Source organism: Aspergillus tubingensis (assembly GCF_013340325.1).
Source record: "Aspergillus tubingensis WU-2223L DNA, scaffold_2, whole genome shotgun sequence".
NCBI classification, from domain to species: domain Eukaryota; kingdom Fungi; phylum Ascomycota; class Eurotiomycetes; order Eurotiales; family Aspergillaceae; genus Aspergillus; species Aspergillus tubingensis.
In genome coordinates, this window is record NW_023336276.1 from 240171 (window position 1) to 262838 (window position 22668).

The 22668-nt window shown below is 50.3% G+C and overlaps 6 protein-coding genes across 6 annotated transcripts; 1 reads left to right on the forward strand and 5 right to left on the reverse strand.

The window, feature by feature from the left end:
* Positions 1–128: 128 nt before the first annotated feature.
* chsB (chitin synthase class II) lies at positions 129–3857 on the forward strand (the record flags this gene model as incomplete). The annotated part of the gene is made up of 5 exons (XM_035495750.1): positions 129–367; positions 719–2433; positions 2485–2669; positions 2730–2896; positions 2954–3857. 5 exons carry the CDS (start codon positions 129–131, stop codon positions 3855–3857), a joined length of 3210 nt encoding a protein of 1069 aa, XP_035351643.1.
* A 295-nt stretch (positions 3858–4152) lies between these two features.
* Positions 4153–6154, reverse strand: AtWU_00636 (fatty-acid amide hydrolase; the record flags this gene model as incomplete). Its single annotated transcript, XM_035495751.1, has 7 exons — positions 4153–4719; positions 4785–4908; positions 4961–5382; positions 5442–5541; positions 5598–5671; positions 5725–5823; positions 5879–6154. 7 exons carry the CDS (start codon positions 6152–6154, stop codon positions 4153–4155), a joined length of 1662 nt encoding a protein of 553 aa, XP_035351644.1.
* Positions 6155–6446: 292 nt separating this feature from the next.
* Positions 6447–8481, reverse strand: AtWU_00637 (putative di-, tri-valent inorganic cation transporter; the record flags this gene model as incomplete). Its single annotated transcript, XM_035495752.1, has 11 exons — positions 6447–6462; positions 6510–6514; positions 6967–7233; positions 7292–7371; positions 7421–7649; positions 7704–7813; positions 7865–7945; positions 7994–8141; positions 8194–8238; positions 8283–8332; positions 8400–8481. The coding sequence occupies 11 exons, from the start codon at positions 8479–8481 to the stop codon at positions 6447–6449; spliced, it is 1113 nt and encodes a 370-aa protein (XP_035351645.1).
* A 463-nt stretch (positions 8482–8944) lies between these two features.
* Positions 8945–11230, reverse strand: AtWU_00638 (catalase-domain-containing protein; the record flags this gene model as incomplete). Its single annotated transcript, XM_035495753.1, has 3 exons — positions 8945–10498; positions 10554–10979; positions 11039–11230. The coding sequence occupies 3 exons, from the start codon at positions 11228–11230 to the stop codon at positions 8945–8947; spliced, it is 2172 nt and encodes a 723-aa protein (XP_035351646.1).
* A 754-nt stretch (positions 11231–11984) lies between these two features.
* On the reverse strand, positions 11985–13914 carry AtWU_00639 (AFG1 family ATPase; the record flags this gene model as incomplete). The annotated part of the gene is made up of 4 exons (XM_035495754.1): positions 11985–12338; positions 12416–12932; positions 12992–13436; positions 13554–13914. The coding sequence occupies 4 exons, from the start codon at positions 13912–13914 to the stop codon at positions 11985–11987; spliced, it is 1677 nt and encodes a 558-aa protein (XP_035351647.1).
* A 902-nt stretch (positions 13915–14816) lies between these two features.
* AtWU_00640 (phosphatidylinositol-3-phosphate-binding protein BEM1) lies at positions 14817–17282 on the reverse strand (the record flags this gene model as incomplete). The annotated part of the gene is made up of 4 exons (XM_035495755.1): positions 14817–15731; positions 15808–16563; positions 16912–17040; positions 17277–17282. The coding sequence occupies 4 exons, from the start codon at positions 17280–17282 to the stop codon at positions 14817–14819; spliced, it is 1806 nt and encodes a 601-aa protein (XP_035351648.1).
* Between the last annotated feature and the right edge of the window lie 5386 nt (positions 17283–22668).

Here is a 22668-nt window from a genome sequence, read left to right on the forward strand (position 1 = left end):
CGTCCCTTGAGTTGAGGTCATCGTAACCGCTGGGGCCGTAACCACACAGATACCTGAGAAATCGTTTTGTGCCACCACTACGTTTGATCATCGGATACTATGCGCGATTGAGTTAAGAGCAGATAAACATGAACAACTCATCACGGATGTATGTGCCGGCCCATAACCAGGAAGAGGAGCCGCCGGCATATGATACGTACGGAGACCCATACTACACCGAACATGATTCTCCTCCGGCAGCATCCCGTGCGCATGGAGCTACTATGCGATTGCTGCCCACCAGCACAATTGTAGAAAGTGATTTGAGTGCCGACACGGGAGTTAGCTCAGAGTACCACTATGGGGATCCTTTTGTCGATGACGGAGAGTAAGTAGTAGCCTTTCTTTTTTCCATTCCCCTAAATCACACTAAGCTATGGCTTCTGGCATTCCGATGACCTTGTTTGGTATCTGCCCTCCGGCGTGGAGCTCCATACCATCTCTCCCCTTGTTGACATGGTCAATGCTGTTAAAACCGCTGTCTGGGGAAAGCTCAAGTCTGGTGACTGAGAAATACTCAGTCAGTTTGCATGCCGTGATTTTCCTGGCCAACACTGTCTCCGCTTTTTTGCGTATATCTGGGATGTCTATGGACATCCGGCACAACTACTTTCAATATGATATACGAAATGATGGTTATGAAGCGGTCTGCTAACTCGCGTGCTCAAAACAACCGCAGAAGTGAACGCCAGCGATACTATCCCTATGAGCCAACCGAGTCTCCTTCCCGGCCTGTATCGAGTCTGGGAAATGTACCAACCATCCCCCCGCCAGCAGCATCAACGGTAGATGTCCCACACTATACCTCTCGTCCGGGCTCTCCCACACGGCCTTGGTCGCCTAACCGTGTCGGGAACTGGGCTAGACCTCCAGCTCCCCCCTCGGTCGCAAGCTCGCAATATGAACGTGCAGATCTCAATGGTAGTCCACGACCAGGCACCCCCAGTTCAAGATATGGGGGAAGCCCTCGCCGTCCGTTGCCTCCAGCACCACTTTTCTCCGCCCCTGGTGGACACGATGCGAACATCCCGATCAATGACGCGGGCGACGATGATGTGTTCGGTGGTGGTGGGCGGACGATTGACCCTAGAGCCGACAACAGAGCCAGCATGCAATCTTTTATGAGCGAGTCTACGATTATTACAGATGAGAAGGATGCCATGTCGAAAGTTGACTTGGACGAAGAAATGGAAGAAACAGATGAGATGGTTGACCCGAACATACATTATGGTCCGGCCCCCGAAAAGCAGAGCCGCCGAGGTGTTCGCGAGGCCCAGATGTCCACGAAGGAAGTCCAATTGATCAACGGTGAACTGATCTTGGAGTGCAAGATCCCAACTATCTTGCACTCTTTCTTGCCTCGTCGGGATGACCGAGAATTCACCCATATGCGGTACACTGCGGTTACCTGTGACCCCGATGACTTCACGCAGCGAGGCTACAAGTTGCGACAACAGATTGGCAGCACTATGCGTGAAACTGAGTTGTTGATTTGTATCACGATGTATAACGAGGATGAGATTGGCTTCACTCGGACTATGCATGGTGTGATGCAGAATATTACCCATCTCTGCTCGCGATCCAAGTCCCGTACTTGGGGTAAGGATGGTTGGAAGAAGATTGTGGTTTGCATCATTGCCGACGGTCGTAAGAAGGTGCATCCACGGACCCTCAATGCTTTGGCGGCTTTGGGTGTCTACCAGGAAGGTATCGCCAAGAACGTCGTCAACCAGAAGCAGGTCAACGCACACGTCTACGAATACACGACGCAAGTGTCGCTCGATCCCGATTTGAAGTTTAAGGGTGCTGAGAAGGGCATTATGCCGTGCCAGGTGCTCTTCTGTTTGAAGGAGCACAACAAGAAGAAGTTGAACTCACACCGTTGGTTCTTCAATGCTTTTGGCCGAGCACTACAGCCGAACATTTGCATCCTGCTGGATGTGGGTACCAAGCCTGCGCCTACCGCACTCTACCACCTCTGGAAAGCGTTCGACCAGAACTCAAACGTCGCTGGAGCGGCTGGTGAAATTAAGGCTGGTAAAGGCAAGGGTATGCTGGGTCTTCTGAACCCACTGGTTGCCAGTCAGAACTTCGAATATAAGATGTCCAACATTTTGGACAAGCCGCTGGAATCTGTCTTCGGATACATTACTGTGCTTCCCGGAGCGCTCAGTGCGTATCGGTTCTTCGCACTGCAAAACGACGCGGAGGGTAACGGCCCTCTGAACCAGTACTTTAAGGGAGAAACACTACACGGACAAGATGCAGATGTGTTCACTGCCAACATGTACCTGGCAGAAGATCGTATTCTCTGCTGGGAGTTGGTAGCCAAGAGGGAAGAGCGCTGGGTCTTGAAGTTCGTGAAGAGTGCTGTTGGTGAAACCGACGTGCCAGGTAAGACTTGAAGACGAGCGATCGATGTAATCCCGCTAACAACCTTGCTAGACTCTATTCCCGAGTTCATCTCACAGAGAAGACGTTGGCTGAACGGTGCATTCTTCGCGGCCGTGTACTCTATCGTCAATGGCAAGCAACTTTGGAAAACGGACCACTCGCTACCTCGGAAGATTCTCCTCCAGATCGAGGGTGCCTATCAATTCATGCAGTTGATCTTCACGTACTTTGGCTTGGTATGTCTTATGATACCCAGCTATCCGAGAAAACCTCGCTAACATTCAACCCACCTCTAGGCAAACTTCTACCTGGTATTCTACTTCATCGCTGGCTCACTTACCGACGACAAAATCGATCCGTTTGGTCACCATATCGGCAAATACATATTCGTGATTTTGAGATACGCCTGTATTCTGGTCATGTGTCTGCAGTTCATCATTTCTATGGGTAATCGACCGCAAGGGTGAGTAATCCATACCAGGACAGTTCATGAATAGCTAGCTAACCTCAACCCTTGCAGTGCCAAAAAGCTATACTTGTCCGGCATCATCGTCTACTCAATCATCATGTTCTACACGATCTTCTGCACCATGTACCTAGTGGTGATCGAAATTCTAGCACGAACGGGCGTTGATACCGATCTCGAAGTGAGCGATGGCCTCTTTGTCAACATCGTCATGTCCCTCTTGTCAACAGTGGGCTTATACTTCTACGCCTCCTTTCTCTACCTCGACCCCTGGCACATGTTCACCTCCTCAGCAGCCTACTTCATCATGTTACCCAGCTACATCTGCACCCTCCAAGTCTACGCCTTCTGCAACACGCACGATGTCTCCTGGGGAACAAAAGGTGACAACGTCCTGAACATGGATCTGGGAGCGGCGCGCGTCATCAACGGTACCACAGTCCAAATCGAAATGCCCTCCGAACAACTCGACATTGACAGCGGCTACGACGCCGCGCTCCGCAACCTCCGCGACCGCGTCGAAGTCCCCGAGACCCCCGTCACCGAGAGCCAAATGCAAGAAGACTACTACCGCGCCGTCCGCACATACATGGTCTCCATCTGGATGGTAGCCAACGTCGTCCTGGCCATGGCCATCTCCGAAGTCTACGGTCCCGACGCAGGCGGTACGAACGTCTACCTCGCCATCATCCTGTGGTCCGTGGTAGTGTTGGCCCTTATTCGTGTCATTGGATCTACTACGTATGCGATCTTGCTTGTCGTGCAGAAGATAGTAGAAGGGAAGACCAAGTTCGATGCGGGTAATCTGGCGAATATGAGCCATGTTTCGGGCTCGAGCGGTGGGAGGAGTAGTACTGCGCTGAAGTATGGTGGCGGAGTCAGTTTCAAGGACAAATTCGCTGAGGCAAAGTGGTCTGCGAAGAGAGTGGCGGGTAAGGCTATGTTTTGGAGGAAGTGATGATCTATTTTATCTCTCGGTATACCCCTCTATATTCTATCTCATGGATTCCAGCTCTGGCTTCCTTGCTGGTGGTGAGATAGAATTGTTTGGTTTTCTTTCTTTCTTTTTTTTTTTTTTTTTCTCATTTCCTTACGACCTTATTGATGATGGATGATTGGGATTTTCATGTATGTATTTATGTTTCGTTATGATTGATGGATATAATGGATTGTAAATGATCGGTCAATTTATGAATGATATCAGATTTCACTTCAACTTATATGTATGTGTCTCTCACTCAGCGTAGCTTAACTCAGAGCATTGATCTAGTAGTAGTACTCTGCTCTGCTCCTCCTTTCAAGATCCCATCGACCAACGCACCAGCAGCCAGAGTCTCCTCATCCTTGAAATGCTTTCCAACCAACTGCAACGCAATAGGCGCACCTTCGTACCGTTCCGGACCGGTATACTTACTCCATTCGCGCTGATCAACCTCATCTCGGGGTTTATATGTCTTGTGCTCGGCGGTCAATTGATCCAGCTGCGCGTCCACGCTCAACCCAGATGGGAATACCACGGCCGGCTGGTCGAGAATGTTCCACACCGCGGTGTAGTTCCAGTAGTGGGATTCACCGAGAACAGAAGCGACGCCCGCGTATACGGGACAGAGGATGAAGTCCACGCCTCGGGATTTCATCAGCGCGTGGTATTCGTCTCTGTATACGTCGCGCTGGACATTGAGGGTCCAGGATTCGGCCATAGTTAGGGGGGTGGGACTGCTGTAGTCGAAGGCCCAGGCTGTTAAGGGGAGGATTGGTTCGCCTGTTTGGGCGATGAGTTTGCGCTGGCTGAGGGCGCCGTCGGGGAAGTACATTGCCGACTGGGGGTGGGGGGTTGTGGTTAGTTTGGAGGAGGTATGTTAGATGGGGTTGGGGTGTGACGTACGATGATGTCCCAGCCGTGCTTGTGCTTGTATGGTTCCCAGTCGATGACTTTGATGCCGGCGGCTTGGAGCTTGGATTTGGCGTGCTTGAGGGCCCGGGTTATTGGGGGGTGAGGGCGGACGACGCTGGTGTTTGTTAGGGTACTGTATGCGTTGGTGTGGCTGTTGGCTGGCTTACCCATCGTCCCACATGATGGCTACGGTCATTGTTTTGGTGGGTTTGGCTCTTTTCCATGGGACGGGGACTAAGGACGTCTCGATATCCCATGGCTCTTGGTCGAGGATGGCCTGCTGGAAGATGTCCATGTCTTCCACGCTCTGGCTGGCGAGAGGTCCGATTACGCCGCGGATGGATTCGTGGCCTTCCTTGGGTGCCTTTGCACCTGATAATGGGTTGCGAAGGGCTGTTGGACGGAATCCATAGGAGCCACAGAATGCAGCGGGGCATCGGATTGAGCCTCCAATGTCTGTGCCGATACCTAGGGGAGCGCATTTGAAGCCGGTCGAAGCGCCTTCACCACCTGAGGAACCACCGGCACTGAGCGTGCGGTTGTAAGGGTTTAGCGTCGTTCCGGTGAGGTTATTGCTGCAGCAGAGGTGCTTTATGTGTTGATTAGCTAGGCAAAGTCCTTGTCTGCAAGGTAGGAATGTAGCTGTACCATGAGAGATTGTGGCTGGTTGGTTCGTACGTGGAAGACGGCGCCTGCCTTTTCGAGACATTGTAGTATGAGGGCGTCTTCTGTTGCAATGTCGTCCACCCTAGTGATATTAGTTTCTGGGCTTGATAGTGTATCTGAAGAAGAGAAAAGTCATACCAGGCTACATAGCCGGCATTACACGTACGGCCCTTGACTCCAACATGCTCTTTGACGCTTATCGGGACACCGTGCTGCGAGTTATCAGTTTCTGGATTGTACGGTACCGCTGATAAGGATGTCCCACCAAAGGCCCAACTAGCTTTCCGGTTCGCCTGTAATACTCATCTAGTTCCTTGGCTCGCCCTATTGCTCGGTCGGTTAGGAACTCTGTAGCAAAGTTGAGCTGACAAGAAGTATTAGTTACACAGAAACCTGGACAAGATATAGTTAAGCATTACCAGCTGATGGCCCAATACGGCTCGCTTGAGGAAAGCCACGACCACCTCCTCTGCCGTGAGCTTTCCTGCCCCCATGTTCTGCACGAGGGTAGCGGCAGACATGTCGGTTATACCAAGCTCTCTCGCCGAGAGAAGGCCGCTTTTGCGGGGAAAGTCCTCCACATTTTTCAGGTCGGCCGAGGGTAGCTTATGTGCGGGGATGAGCCATTGTTTGGGGATTGACTGTTGGAGAATGTCCTTGGCCTTTTGTGCCTGGAGCTCCCATGAGAGTGACATAGTGTAAGATGCTTGCGGGCACTAGGTTCAGAATTGGGTGACAGAGGAGATGTGACCAGCATGGGAAAGGTGGGGAGTGTGCACAGTTTAATACCGGCAGACAAAAGCACTAATGGTTTCCATGACAAGGCAAATGAGGAGTTGGAACAGGTCTACATCTCGGAATCGGAATGCAGTCCAATCACGATCAATAGGCTGTATGCACCCAGCTGCGCTGCAGCTCCTAGCTCCAGGGAGGAGATATGCCTCGGGTGGAGATCCTCTTATCTATCTGGTCGCGAGCACTTGCCTATCAAGGGCCATGGCGTCTATCGGCAATTAGCAAATGAACGCTGAATGGAGTTCTTGTGCCGACCTTGCCTATCTGGAGTTATTACACTATTAATCATTGGTAGTCAGTACCGGGGAAGATCTGCTAGGATCACAGGTGGGCACAGAGAAGCACAGCCGAAGGTTTAAACGACCAGGCGGAATATGTTCCGCATACTAGTTGGGGGCGAGAGATGGACTTCACATCTCATCAATGGGGCTCGGATCAACCACGAAGAATATCAACAATCATTCGAGGGGATATGGTTGAAGCGGAGAAAGGAAGAGAAGCATTCAGCGATGGGATATTAACAAATTAACTAGTAACAGCCAGGTCAGATGACCCGGCCTCCCCGTGACATTCGCCATCTTCATCTTTATTTTCATCTTTCCCTTCTCCTCTGCTCGATTATACCTGTACTTTCTTATCATCCCTTTATCCAAATTCCATATGTCTTCTACCCACAGCACGTCAATTCTTCACATAATGTTCCACATATCACCTGACACTTCTCCGACATTTCAATCTGTGAAACCCGTTCTGTTTCCACTGTCGGCTGTCCTACTGCGATCGTCTCCGGATGGGCCATCTCTGGCTGAATCGTGGTAGAATGGATCCCGTATGCGTGGAAACATTCGTTGATGGTCTTACTCAATTTTAGGAAACTCGGCACTGAGCAATCGGATACCATCACATGAACCGATGCGAGCGCCTTGTGCTGGTTTAGGCGCCAGATGTGTAGCTCGTGGACCGATAGGACACCAGGAATCTGCCAAACCCCCAACTGTGAGAATTTACTCGATGAGTGTAGCCTCGTTGTGGCCTACCTTCTCTATATCATGCTTCACATCCTCAAGGTCGACTCCATTAGGTGCACTTTCTAGCAGAATGATTCCACATCGCCGCACTGTTATTGGGTTCAGCATCCATGGATCAAACAATATGAAAGGACATACCTAGTGGAATTGAAGACAGCATGATCATTATGGCTATTCCCATACTTGTGCCCGGATCCGCATAGAATCGCCCTCCATAGTGAGTGAACCATATGACCAAGGCCGCTGCCATCACCCCAAGGTTGTTGGCCGCATCGCCTATAACATGGGTCAAGACCCCCAGCATTCCTAGGTCATGTCCGTGAGAGGCTGTCCGAGGCCCATGCGAAAGATGTTTATGGTTATCGTGCTACAGAGTAGAAGTCAACCAGCTGAATGCTCTTATTCCTGCTCAAGTACTAACGTTCGGACTTCCTGGTCGTTCCAGTTCTGTAATGTCATCTGTTGTCGACACCGGAAGCTCTTCCAAAGCCACTGAACTAGGTTCATGTCCATGATCATGATGGTGATGCTCTGTAAAACAGTTACCGAGGCCGCCTCATTAGCTGTTGAAGCCGGAATTACCATGGAGAAACGTGGCGCTGATAAGATTCAGGGTCAGTCCGATGGCTCCCATGATGAACATGAGCTTAGGATTCTCAACACCTGTTGCACATTAACCGGATGAATTTGATAGGAGGACGGAGCACCAACGCTGGAGCGTGATGAATCGCTCAATGGACTGTAGGAAAATGCTAATCCCAAGCGCGAAGAGTAGGACGCCATTGAAGAAGGCGCCCAGCAACTGGGCTCGTTGCCAGCCAAAAGATAGGGCTTTCGGCGATTCATCTGCTTCTGATACCTGGAGTGAACTCAGTACCTGCTGCACCTTTCTTGACCGTGCCGTGGACTACCTTGAGAGCAACGAGCGCGACAACAAACCCGACCAGGTCGTTCAACTAGATTCATAAGTGACCGCTTTGCAACAATGAGCCACACATACATAATGAAAAGCATCGGCCACCAAAGCAAGGGAATGTGTGTAAAAACCAACTACCGTACGGTCGCATCAGCCAGGCTTGCAATGGAGCAATCTGCAGTGGGATAGAGGGGAGCCAACCTGAGATCTCAGCCACAAAGAATGCCGAGGAGATGACAACTACCACCGTCAATCGCGTGGCGCGTGATATTTTGAGCACCATGATACCGAAATCCCCTAGATGAGAATGAGACAAAGCTCAGACGACCTTTTGCTGTAGAAGTACTCACGGCCAGGTGTGAGGCTACCGGCTTATTACCCCTTACATTATAATCGGGCCGGGCTGGAATGCGATGAACTTTACAAATCAGGCTGGCCGAACATGTTGTGAGGGACCCTTTCTAGGGTGTCTATACCTAGGCAAACATGTTACTCTCAAGTCTCTATGCTGAGGGTGAAGGTCTAGACTGTTGTGCCATCCAGCTCCGACATGCTCACACCATTACCCATGTCACACATCATATGCAGCTGACGTAGCAATCTCGGCATTTTATTCCAATTGTAACTGCTGCTAGAGTTGATTCTCTCAGCTTCTCACTTACTGAGAGTTTACTACAAACCATGTTGTGACAAACATCAGGGACCGCTATTCATTATCTCATAAATACTTGTTGACCGACATTCTACTATGCAGCGATCTCATCCACCAAGCCATCTAACTCTCTCTGCCAGTTCCTGTGCCTCGAGATTTGCCAGATAAACTGGTCGATGAATCCCTTGCTCTCGCTACCAATATTGGACGATACTTGCAATAGCTGTGCAGGTGCGCCATGGGCAGTCACCACTCCATAGCTCTCCTTAACCTGACCATCTGAGGCATATTTGACCGCATCTAGGTTGATTTGCTTCCGGATGAAGTCCACCGCTTCGTTAATGCCAGCAATAGGCTTCAAGTGTGCAAAAGACTCAGCAATCCAGTGCTTAGCGATGCCGTTCTTCGCCAGCACATCAACGTGCTTTCCACCAGGTACGAAAGTCGCGTCAAAGAGTGTGGAACGCATTCCTGGGAAGTGGTGGTCGGGAATCACCTTCTCCCCTGATTCGGAGGTGACACCCTGGCGCTGGGATCCAATGGTGAATACAAATGCATTTTGCTTCTGCAAAGCGCTCTTCATGTCCCCATATGAGTTGAGGTCGAAGCCATCTGCGATCAGGATGGCAACTCGGCGAGTAGCAATATGTGCGCTGTCAGGAAGGTAGTCGAATTGGCTCAAGCCCTTTGATGTTTTTCCATCGTTCTCCTTTGGTGCCTTGGTCGGCGTGTTGCCTCCGACATTCTTCGCAACAGTCTTAGCCAGCTGGAGGTCAACGACAGCCAGTCGTTCTGAAAGACGCTTATACACGATCTCCTCGTCACAATGGTCTAACTCGAAGGAGAATGCTTTGGAGACATGAAGCTTTTCTATGGGGCTGAGGGAGTTGTAGAACAGTTGGGCCTGGTTGAAATGCTCGCTGAATTTTTCTGACAGTGCACGTGCTTTCACGCCACGCTGCTTCTCAGGGTAGGTCGCAAATCCCCCATGAGCTGGAGAGGATGGGGGATTCGCATCGAACCTGTTAGGCCAATAGTTCACCTTGCCCTTTGTGATGCGGTGTCTCATCTGACCATCCCGGTTGACCAGGCTCATGTACGGACATACGGGACGATTAATTGGCAATTCTTGCCAGTTAGGTCCCAGACGAGAGATCTGCGTATCGAAGTAGGAGAAGTTGCGGCCCACAAGAAGGGGATCGTCCGAGAAGTCAATACCGGGTACAATGTGACTTGTGCAGAAAGCCACTTGCTCGGTTTGGGGGAAATACTCGTCAACATTGCGATTCAGTTCCAGTTGTCCAATGTAATGAATTGGTACAAGTTCCTCCGGCCAGATCTTGGTTGCATCCTGGATATCGAACTCAAAGTCATCCTTCTTCTCTTCTGGAATCACCTGGATGCCGAACTTCCACCTGGGGTACTGGCCTGCCTCAATGGCGTCCATCAGATCCTTCCGATGGAAGTCCGGATCCTGACCTGCAATTTTCAGCGCTTCGTCCCAGACGAGAGAATGAACACCGAGCTCCGGGGTGAAATGGAACTTGACAAAGTGCCTCTGCCCCTTGTCATTAACCAGACAGTAGGTATTGACACCGAAGCCTTGCATCATACGGTAAGAACGAGGGATAGCACGATCCGACATGACCTAGCAAACCAATCAGCCAGCTGTCCATTCAACAAACAAACCAGAAAAGACTCACCCACTGCTGCATATGCGTCGTCTCTGAATGCATATACTGAAAATCCCAAAAGTTGTTATGAGCACTCTGTCCCTGAGGAATCTCATTATGCGGCTCCGGCTTAACCGAATGAATAACATCAGGAAACTTGATAGCATCCTGAATAAAAAAGACCGGGATATTATTCCCCACAATATCCCAATTCCCTTCAGCAGTATACATCTTCACGGCGAAGCCCCGAACATCCCGAACAGTATCCGCACTCCCCCGACTGCCCTGGACGGTGGAAAACCGCACAAAGACGGGCGTTTCGCGCTCCGTGTCATTCAAGACCCCGGCTGAGGAGAGATCAGGAATGGCTTTATGGAGCTTGAAGGTTCCGAAGGCTCCAGCACCGCGGGCATGCACGACTCGTTCGGGGATCCGTTCGTGGTCGAAGCGCATGATCTGCACTGGTCAGTCGATACTCTAGCAGAGGACTGTCACTATTTAATAAGGCACTATACCTTCTCCCTCGCAATCGGATCCTCCAATAACGAAGGACCATTATGCTGCGCATCAACGACGCGAAGCCAATGATCAGGATCCGAGATCTTGATCCCGTAATCGGTGGTCATGGGCTGAACTCCGGATAGTTGGATTGTGTCCCGAGCGAGGTCATCCTGTTTGGTGGTCATGTTGAAGCGTTCGCTGGCCATGGTCAAGTATTGTCGCTCACACTGGTAGTAAGTATACAGTGATGAGAAATCTATTTCTCAGAAGATAGTAGCCTGGGATACTATATACCTATATACCCATCCGCCCCAACCCGACCAATCTATTTCTAAGCACTTGTAATCAATACCCCCAGTCGATCAGGGACTGCGTAGTCTGGACCGGAACCATGATGCAACGCTGTCTGTCAATGGTCCACAGTTATGGTTGTGAAGAGAGAAGAACTCATGATGTCAGTGATGAGCACTAGAGTCCACTCAGTCACTCCCTGCATTGACAGTCTCCATCGAAGAGGAGCCATCGCCTATGCTCTTGGCCAATGGCAATGAATTCAATTATAATATGACAAGAGCACTCAGCTGAGAGTGGAGAAAACTTAGATTGTCCCTGATAGATAGACAGACTTGTTTGTTTGAAGTTCCTGGTTGATCGTTGGGTGGGTTAATGACGTCATGTTCTACCTAGCTTTATCAGAGTATGTAAAGTCAACAACATTATTCAATCTGTGTTAATGAATATTGAATGCAAAAATCGTAGTTCCATCACCATAATATTCAACTAAGCTCTCTATGATCTGTAAATGCAACTGTAAATGTATACACGTATGTATAGAAGTATATAGTATATGCAACGAAGAAACCAGCAACCATCTAATCTAGATAGTAGAAACAACAACATCTCCCCCCTCTAAAATTCAGGTAAAAGATGAGTAAGAAAAGGATGATGGTGGTGGGAAAATCACATATTATCCTCCGACCAGCGACTCCTCGCCTTCAAATACGCATCATGTTCACTCTTCCCATGATCCGCATCCATTCCCACTCCCAACCCGCGCTCCACCCACATCTTACTTCCCATTTCGGACAGACGGGACAGTGCTCTCGCGAACGCGAACCGTTCCTCATCACCGCTGAAGATCGAGGTCGTTTTGAGCGCTTGCATCGACAAGCCTAGATCGTCCATCATCATGCGCATCGCGTCGGAGAGGTCCGCGCCGTCGTCATTGCTGCCGTCCGTGAGGGTGGATTTGACGTCGTCGGCTGAGAGGAAGAGGTTGGTGAGGGGGACTTCGGTGGTGAGGACTAATTTTGCCTGTTTATTCATTTCGTTAGTTTTACTGGTATTGGGCGGTTGTTTAGGGGGAAGGAAAGGTTTGGGGGCTAACGCACCCTACTCTCATAGACGGCATCGATGAAAGTAATGAACCGTCTAGCCAGATCTCTCTGGGTGAGGTTCATGCCCGGCACATCAGTGATGATGAAGGCTTCGTAGTTCCGGACGAGTTCTAGGTAATCTGCTGCGCCGGTAGCGCTGCCGATGAGCTGCTGGAAACTGAATTTGGCGGCTTTGCCGCTGGCCAGGGGTACATGGATCTTGCGACCCCAGACTTCTTGGGTGGCGGGGTGTGGGGGGTCGTTGATGGGGTCGCCGAGGAAATCGAACCATTTCTGGGCGTGGTGGTCGGCGTCTGGGCCGAGCGGGTGGTGGTAGACGGCTGCTGGGGGACGGGGGATCTTGCGATAGTCGGTGGGGGAGTTGAGGTTGATGACGTCGAGGGCGGTCTTGAGGAGGTTGATGCAGGGGATGAAGGATTCGCGTTGGATGCCGTTCTTGTAGAGGTCGTCGGGGTGACGGTTGGAGGTGGTGACGAGGAGAACGCCGTGGGACATGAGGGATTCGAGGAGTCTGTGGGTTTTGTCTGTGAGTAATGGTTGTGGTTTGGGTGAGGCTAGTCGGTGTACTACCTTCGGAGAATCATCGCATCTGCGACATCTGTGCACTGGAACTCGTCGAAACACAGCACGCTCGAGCCCTCTGCGATGGAAGCTGCCACGAGAGGCAGCGCATCAAAGTCGTTGCCGTACTTCATCTTGACGACGTGCATGCGCTTGTGCACATCCTGCATGAAGTTGTGGAAGTGGATGCGGGTCTTGGTCTTGATGTTGGGTGGGAGGGTCTCGTAGAACAGGTCCATGAGCATGGTCTTGCCGCATCCTACGTCGCCGTACATGTACAGTCCCTTGGGGAGGGATTCGGGGATTGTAAGTTCCTGCTTTGCGTTGCGATTGAACAGCGAGCCGAAGAACGACTTGGGCTTGGGGTCGAGGGATTCGATGCTTGGCTGGACGACCGGCGGGGGGTTGTAGGATCGCAGTCGTTCATACAGGTCCTGCAGTTGCTCGATGATCTCTGTTCATTGTAATTCAAGCATGTTAGCGTGTGTAATCAAGATAAGGCCATTAATTCAGACTCTCCCCCCTACGGGAGTGACCTCCGACAACCAATTCACATGGGAATCCAACATACGTCTTTGATACGGATCATCTCGCAAGCGACCCTGCTGTACACGAGCATCATACTCCACCAGCGGACCACCCTGCATCCCAGCTGCAGCGTCGCCCTCCACAGCCTTCCCCTCGGCGGCTGTCGCAAAGCGGCGCGCATACTGGCCCTGCGACAACCTCACATCGACCGTATCACGGACCGGTACTCGGTGAGCCGTCACCGAGGGACGATAGCGAGAGTTGTTCGCGCCATGAGCACCCCGTCTATACTCCCTGGCGCCAGGCCGGCGAGTGCCCCGAGGAACGGCACGCAAAAGAGGGCCCCGAGCCCTCAGTGCGCCGGGCAGGTAGTCCGCGCACAGTTTCGCCGAGGATCCGCTCATGGACGTTGCGTATAACGAAAACTGTATGGGAAAATGGGGTGTGTCTGATCAAATGTGCGTTGCGACAAAGTCGTGGAGACTTAAACCCGAGGTTGTTCGGTCGGCAATTACTCGGCGAATGAGACGGTCAAGTGCGGCGCCCACGCGGCGAAGAAGCGGGGACAGACAAGTGGACACTGAAGAGGGCAACAGGAATGCACGCGCTGACAAGTATGTACAGGTCGACTCGCCTCAACGGGTCGAATGCAAGTATGCAAGTGAGAAAGAAAGTCCTCTGAAGAGCCCCGATATTGACCGGAAGAGCAGAACTCCGCGGCGAAAAGGAACCGAAGCAACAAGAAAAGGCATTCCGATGGTCTGTCATGTGACTCGGAGAGCGGCAACTGATCGGCCCCCAGATTTAGAGCCGACAAAGCCTTATTTGGCCGAGTGGATCATTCGTTTATTGTGAACGCCGGAACGGTAATTGGTTCCCTACCATGTGTTCTACTTGGCACAAAAAGCAGATGGTAAACAGTAGGTGTCGTAGCCTACGGCTAGAATATATATGCAAGAGAAGACTTATGTACAAAAGACAATAGCACATCACAGTAACAGGGTATGGAGGGTAAACAATCAGCCATGGCCCACACAACAGAAAAGTGCAGCTTCAAAAAAACAAACAAAGAGTACATGATGGCGTAAACGTTTCAGACATGTCATTCTTGTCAAAGCATCAACCTCGTGATTCAATAACAACCGCTCAGAGGCTGATGACCAGAGACAACAGGAAAAATAACCATAACACCGGGACACCCGATGCACCGCCACAAACGGGTGCAATATTCGGACAACAAAAGAAACTGATAAAAATGACAGACAGATCTATCGGGATATAGACGGAGGGTGATAAAATAACGCTTCTATGCAAGTCCAACATATAGTGTGAGCTTGGAGTTCCGCTGGATCGCTGTGTCCAGGTCACTGTCCGTGGCCAAGTCGACGTACGTCCCGGACGGTTCGTCCTTGTACTGGACCATAATTTCATCTTGGATCTTTAGACGATCAGTGAGCTTCTCCTTGAGCTGCTGAAGGCTGATGTCGTTCGGGACCCGGATCGCAATGAGGTCGTCCTGGAAGAAAACCTTGACTTTCATCGCACCGCCGCTCGACGTCGACACCTGCGTTAACGAGCTAGGTTGGCGGTTCATCGGGGGTGGCGCGCCATTTGAAAGTGAGAGGGAGGGTTGACCGCGCTGGTGCGAGTTGCGCTCGGTGTGAACGGCAATCGGTGCCTGCGACGACTGGCGCGACACGCTCCGGGACGGCTCATTCGCCGAGGAATGATGCGAGCCACCGGAGAACCGGGTCTCTTCGCCAAATGCGTTGGGATCGATTTCAAAGTCGCCGGGGCGGGGAGCGAAGAGCTGACGGACCAATTGGCAGCGAGAGATATGGGGCGGCATAGCCAAGAGCTTCTTGATATATTCATCCAAATTCTGTCGGCGGCCGTTGGAGATGGCGTCCGTGACATGGGTGACTGGTCCGGGCATATACGGCAGCGTGCGCGGCTTGCCACGGTTACCGGCTTCCTCCTCAAATTGAGTCAACAGTGCGATCTGGAAATCGTAAAAGTCGTGGTAGTAGCGGGCCAACTCCCAGCAGCGACCGTCCTCCATTTTGGCCTCGATGATGTACCAGTATTTGTCGTTGTCAAAGCAGTACCGGGGAATAGATGCCGCGATTGGCGCCATCAATGACTGGTGATAACTCTGCTGCGACTGGTGCGAAACTTGTTGCACAAGCGACCCTTTACTGGCATTGCGAGTGTGGTAGCCCTATCGCACGAAAGGTTAGGGCGACAGTCCTCACGAGTCGCGGATGCGACAAAAGGAGGAAACATTGGAGACTTACCTGGGACTGGCCATTTTGACTCATTTGACTCTGACGTCCGATGGACATCTTGTCCATGCTCGACGTGACAGACTGCATCGACGAGCCACCAGCGGAGTCGATCTTGCCCAGCGTGATGCTGCTGTTCTTGTATTCGGCCGTCATCTTCTTCCATTCCTCCACCTTCGGCACGCCGGCACGCCTCACAGCTTCAAGCGGATCGGTGACCGCTTGACCTGTCTGCATATCGCGAAGTTCGAGGAAGGAAACGGGGATGAGACCCGGGCCACCCAGGCGACCGATAGGTTTGGCGACAAACCATTCCTGGTTCGACTGGGCGATAACAATAATGGCCTCGCCAGCTTTGGCGTCTAGTTCGTCCGGTCGCTCGGCCTGGAAGTCGTACTGAACGATGCCATAGACCATGGCACTCGAGCCCTTCCCCAACTGCGACATCCTGGGTTGAAAGCTATTGCGGGAGGAATTGCTGATGAAGTCTGTACCTGGGAAGGCAGCTCGATCGGAGAAGCCTGAGTCGTGCGGCTCTTTCTTCTTATGATGGTCCACCGATCCGGCGCTGTGTCTCTCGTTTTTGCCAATCACTTCAAAGAAGGACACGGGAACCAACCCCCTCGCACTAGGGATGAGCGGATTGCACGCTTCGTACCAGTCCAAGTCGTCCTCCCTGCTGATAACGTGAAAGAAGTCTCCCTTGCTGAAGGCGAGTTCCTGCGAGTTCCCGGGTTCCGGTTGGTAATCGTAGAGCGCTTTGATAACCTACGCGCAGCACAGGGATGTGGTCAACAACGGGTCGCCAAGGATAGGCTGCTCGACTAATGTCGGCGAACGAAAGCGAATAACATGCAGAGAAATCAATTACAATCGACAAACAACCCCAAAATGAATTTTTGAAGGATGCGACTATAGAAGAAAAGGAGGGGTAAAGGCAGGGGGGGGAAGGAGGGGAGGGTGGGATCAACCAGGGATCCGAAAGGCAAAGAAATGGAAAGAGTGGAAATAGAAATTGAGAATCGGAGAGGGATGGAAAAAATAAAAATGGAAAGAAAATTAAATAAGGCGAAAAAGTGAAGGGGAAAATTAAAGAAAGGAAAGGGTGTAACACACCTTCTTTGGCGGAAGGATGGCGATGGCGGACTTTGGAGTAATAGAAAGGTGGTGGTGACTATGGTGACTGAGATGGTGGTGGTGGTGGGGTTTGGGATCTTTCTCCCCTTTGAGAGAGCGTCGAATGGCCTAATTAATTGGCGGTGTTGGAGATTAGTCCAGAGCCGATAGATTGCGCGCGGCAATAATGATCGTTCCCAGTCAGAAAGAAGAAAGGGAAGGGCCACAGTCATCAAATCAAGGTGCTAATTTTTCGGGGAGGAGGGCGCTCGGAACAAGCGACAATCGAGATAAACGAGGGGCGGGAAAACGAGGGGTTTGCTTGCAGGCGGGTTTGCCAGCTTGGAACAGATAGATGTACGTACCTTCATTATTTAGTTTGCTAAATTCTCCTTCCGGGCGAAACTAAATAAATGAACGTCGGAATGAATCAATGAATAATACTCCCTAGGCAGGTCAACCTAGCCAGGCCGTGCCCACAGGTGGTCGGGAACGCCAGATCAGCCGCCGAGGCAAGGCAAGACGTAAGTACGGGGACGAGTAGGGTTTGGTAGTTTGAGCGAGGCCTGCAGCAGACAAGATCTGATCATCCACTTTATGCCCGTTGTCAGCCACCCCGGTCCAGGCGTATCACTGTAAACTCGAAGGTCTTGTCGGCGATGGGATGTGTTGGAATACAAAGAAACCAAAAGAACAAGAGAATGGGCGGCAATCCCGGGTAGCAGCTGAGAGAGACGAATGAGGCAAAAGAGACAGGGTAGATGAGTAAAAGAAAAGGAAAAAAATATAGTAAGACGAAAACTTTAAATCTGAACAATGAAGGAGCGTTTTAAAGTGATACAGTAAAAAAGATAGTAACAGACAAAATAGCCTGGGGTTTGATAGGGAAATAGAGAGAGAGACAGAGAGAGGGACAAGAGGGAGTGTCAATGGATGAAATAGAGCGGACGGTTGTCAGCGGCGATATGTTGTTATAGTAAGAAAAATTAGAGTAACTCCCTAGACGCTGGTCTGCAAGTAACCCAGACAAGTGTGACAGTGCAGTGGCCTCCTAATTTCTGCTGGTCTTTCTTTGCCTATTTTTCGCCCTCAAACGAGCAGGACTACCACGGACGAGCCGGTATGGGGAGTTCTGGATTGCGACGACTGGGACAGAAAAAAAGCGGCCCGCTTTCCTTTGGTGTTCCCCCCGCCCCTGAGGATGGATGGATGGATGGATGGGTGGATGGGAATAGAATGGGTGCGCTGGAGTGGTTCAGTGGGTGGACAATGACGAGGATCCACGCGTGACAGCTCGGCGGAAGGTTCCCAGGGTTGCAGTGTTCTGGAAAGGTCCTCCCCCCAGCAGAATGGTTTAATATTTTTTCCCTTTTCTTTGAGTTACCAGATAGTTCGCCTGCTCCTTGCGACACAACCGGTTATGGAAGTCGGAAGATAATAAAGTTGGCGGCGATGATGACGATGATGATGGTGGGTGGGAGAGGCAAGAAGTAAGTAGTAGTAAGCGGTCGAGTCAAAGGCACGGCGATAGGAGAATAATGGGCCGTCCTGACTCCTACCACCACTTTGCGGGAGCACTTGGTGGCTGTGACCCAGACGAAGGAGAGGCAAATAAGTGGATTGAGTGGATTAGTGGCCGGATGGCATGGACCGTCGTGGGGTGTGAAGGATGGAAGCCGTCGAGAAATCGAACTGCTGGTTCAACTGTGGCGGGTACTCCAGCACCCTCGTCCCGGTTGGTTGGTTCCCCGACCTGCGAATTGGAGATGAGGGAGGTTAGTATGGCGTTGGTTTTGTCCTCGTGGCAGTAAACCGAACTCGAGGAAGGATCCAAAGAAGGGTTACAAGCGGGTATAAAACCAGATGAACTGGGATTAAAGGAGGTGGTGGTGAAAAAGTGAAAAAGGCAGAGCGCGATACTTCATCCGCCGGTTGAAGGCACATACACTTACCAACAAAGGAAGGCAATGTCCGGTTTGTAGCAGATCGTGATAGACGTTGGACTGGCTGGCTGGACTAGTTTTCTGCTCGGATCGCCTGGTCCTTGAAGCTAGTGCGTCTATTTCTTCACTTTCTTTTTTTAAACCTAGACTAACAGAGGAAATGACGACAAACTCAAACTGCTTGGTGAAAAGTGATTGTGATTGTGATTGTGATGGGGGCAAATCATCCATGAGGAAAATCCATAAGATTGCGAGACAAGACAAGACAAAAGAGCGGTTCAGAAGGAGACAATATAATGATATTATAACCTACCCAACGCTGCCTGCCTCAATACATACCATACATCAATCAAATCCCAACAATCAAGACCCAAAATCTACAAAGCACACCATACAGATTCAGTCAGTCACTCACTCACTCACCTACAAAATCCAATAAATTCTCTCACCCACCAATGTCAATTCCTTCAGCTTCGACGCCAAAGCAGATGGTTGTGTGCCTAAAAATCCTTTATTTAGTCGATTCACCAGTCAACCAGCAGACCGGGAGCTGCTCCCCGGCCGTCTGCATGGATGCACCGCGTAAGGTATGACGGCCGATGTCCACCCTGGTTGGTCGCTAAGGGACTAGGAAGTAAATACTTAGTTAGCTGAGACTCCTTAGTTTGTTTCTGCTTCCAGCCCTGTTGGTAGTGTCATCCCTGACTCTATTACCTCTTTCTTGTTAGTGATTTTATTCCTTGATTATGATTTTCCCCTTTCCCTTTAGTCAGTTAGTTCAAGGTGGGTTCATTATTCACTTCCCTTATTTTACTTTTCATATCTCCTCCCCCTGGGCGCAGTTGGGCAGCAGTGAACCACCGCCCCTCCCAAATTCCCTTTTCCCCCCGTCGCATTAAACCGGGAGTGGTATAGAAGGCCGGCACCGTCCAGCTGGAAACCCGCCCGATCGATAGGCGATAAGAATCAGCCGAACAGACTAGAAATAAAATCAACCATGGCTCGCAGCCCCTGTGTGTGGTCACTGTGGTGTGTGTGTGTCCCAGATTCTGCAGGAGACAAACCAAAAGCCCAGCGCGTACGTACTGTGTATGGGCCACAAGTGGCCCCGGTCCAGCGTACCTGAGTTGCGCCGGGCAGGGCAGGAATGGTCATTGGGCTGCTCGGGTGGGCAAGGAAGAAGGTGTGTGTGGGTTCAACACACACACACACCGAGTTTGCCCATCCACACCACACACCACACACATTCCTGTGGTCTGTGTGCCCTTCCTTTTTAATTAACGGAGGGCTGCCAACTGCCGGCTGATTCAGGTGTCAACTAGTTAGTAACCAGTTCTACAGAGTATCTAGACTTGTTCGATTAATTGTAGCTGAGTTTAATTACCCCCGACGACTTCATAATCTTATTTTTTTTAATAAGCGGAGAAGACAAAATGGGAAAGGGACGAACTGCTCCCAATTTTCTATCTTTTTTTAATTTACCCATCTCCTGGACTATCATTTCCCCTGTACCGCTGTACCTCCGAGCCTGAAACTCTGCAAAAGGAGCTCGGACGGGGAAAAAGGTACTTAGGCTGGAAACGCATCCATGGTTTGTATGCCTGGATTTTACCCAATCCAGTCAACCCAACCCAGCTTTACATTTCCTACACTAATTCCAATCAGTTTGGATCGGCACAGGGTCTCTTCTCCATCTAGTATAGATGGAGGATGATCAGGTCTGAAGGAAATCCCCCGGAGTTCCGTCTCAAGATGGATTAGTTTGGATCCCAACAATGCTGTAACCCAAATGCTAGTTGGCAAGGCAAAGAGAGAAAGAGAGGTATATCCGCACTTTTTCCAATATGACCGAGGCTGTAAGGGACGACTGAGCTCTTTCGAGCAAGATTTTAAAAGGTCTAGTACTTTGCATCCAGCCTCAAAAATTCACTTCCGTATCTACAAAAGTAGACATATTATGCACGCGATCTCCGTCTCCTCCAGTACCTACAGTAGTAGCATATCCCAGCTGCAGATTATGACATGGATTCTCCAAGCAAGATATCACTCTACTACACAAATCATCTAGATCCATTCCATTCCCCCCAAGCCAGTTCTCAAAAACCTTGTACACCCTGCACCTCATCCACATTCACAGACACACCACCCTTGCAGGTAGTAGACAGCCCAGTCACTGCACCCAGTCAAATCCCTAACCGGGCTTATTCCAGACGCCGTCCGCATAAGGTTATTGCTCGTATATGCGAGTATAAGAAATAAGAAAAAAACAAGATGATACGCGGAACAAGCGAAAGCTGAAGTCAACGCCACACCACAAAATAGAATTTCAGTCTATCCATCTGCCGTTAGTAGCCGATAGAAGATAAAGGTAGCTAACTAACTAGATACAGTAGTCGAGGCACACTGCAGCAGCTTAGCTACCTACAAAAGTATCTAGTAGGTACTTAGATAGCTGGACCGAATAAGCGCACAGCTGATCAGATCATACTTAGTATTATTCGCCACTCTGGATGTATGTGGGTAAAATCGATCCATCCATCCATCGAGCCCACCAGCCAGCTGAGTTAAGTACTTTGTAGCTGAGCTAAAAAGCACACAGCCGATTGTAGTACTTTGTGCCAGTACCACAGGATATTGCGTAATTTCAGCCCATTAATGTGAAGCACGATCCATAGATCAAGTCCTGCTGTTACTTTGTGTTCGTAGCGAATCATGTCTTTAACCATTCATTACTACTATACTATGGTAAACCCCGCACTACCACCACGTGAAAAGCACCAACTACCATATTGTTTCAGCCCTCAATACTATAGCCATGAAACAAGCACTGAAACAACCCACATCTGACGAATCCAAACAGCATCTATACCATATACCATCTTCAGCCTCGTGCAGATGCTCCCCATATCATATCATCCTGCAAATCTGATATATCATTCTCCAGATGTCATATGCACTCTTCCATCCCCTCTCCTTCCTTTCCCCTCCGATTGTAGTAAGATAACTAATGTATGGAGTACATAGTAACTTATCCCCAGGAGTTATCTACCTCGCGATGATCGAAATCGATCTACAGCTGATCATCGGGTTTGATTTCCGTCTCGTCTCGTCTTTTCAGGTTTTTGCCACCATCGGATACTAACGGTTTTATCTACTTACCTACTTGATTCGGAAAGTATATGCATGGTCACTCACTCATTCACTTACCACAGTAAGTACTGAGTACTTTATGAAACGGCCCAAAAGTACGGGTCTAGACCGGTGGGGGGAGGGAGGACTATCTACTACCAATCTACTTAGGAGTGGGAGAGATCGACTCGTCAGATTTAGTGGATTAACTACTAACTAGCTGGGTATAGTATAGTGTCATGTATCATGTACGAGGATAGATAGATACATACATACATAGATCATTGTTGACTTATCACTGTAGATCTTCCTCTAACGGTCGACTTACTTCCTCCTTCATGTAACTTTGATCTCATCTCGCTTGCGTTGATGAGGTGCGGGGTATCTATGTAACTGCTTATTGACTGTTTTTGACGTACCCCTCATTTGTGGGTCGATTGTGGTGGTGAGTACTTTGTATGTCCTGTTGGATACATAATGTTGGGGTGAATGGATGTGTCTGATGTTTAAGGGGGGGGGGAATTTTGTTGGTTTGAGGGTGGGTGGTAAGGTTCAAGAGGGGGTTGAAATTGGCGCAGTGGGCAGGATGATGATGACCGTTTTAATATACTACAAAGTAGGCAGATTGTATCAGTTGACGCCGTGGTGGGTACAATGGGGCTGCTGCCCATACTTTTCGTGTTTT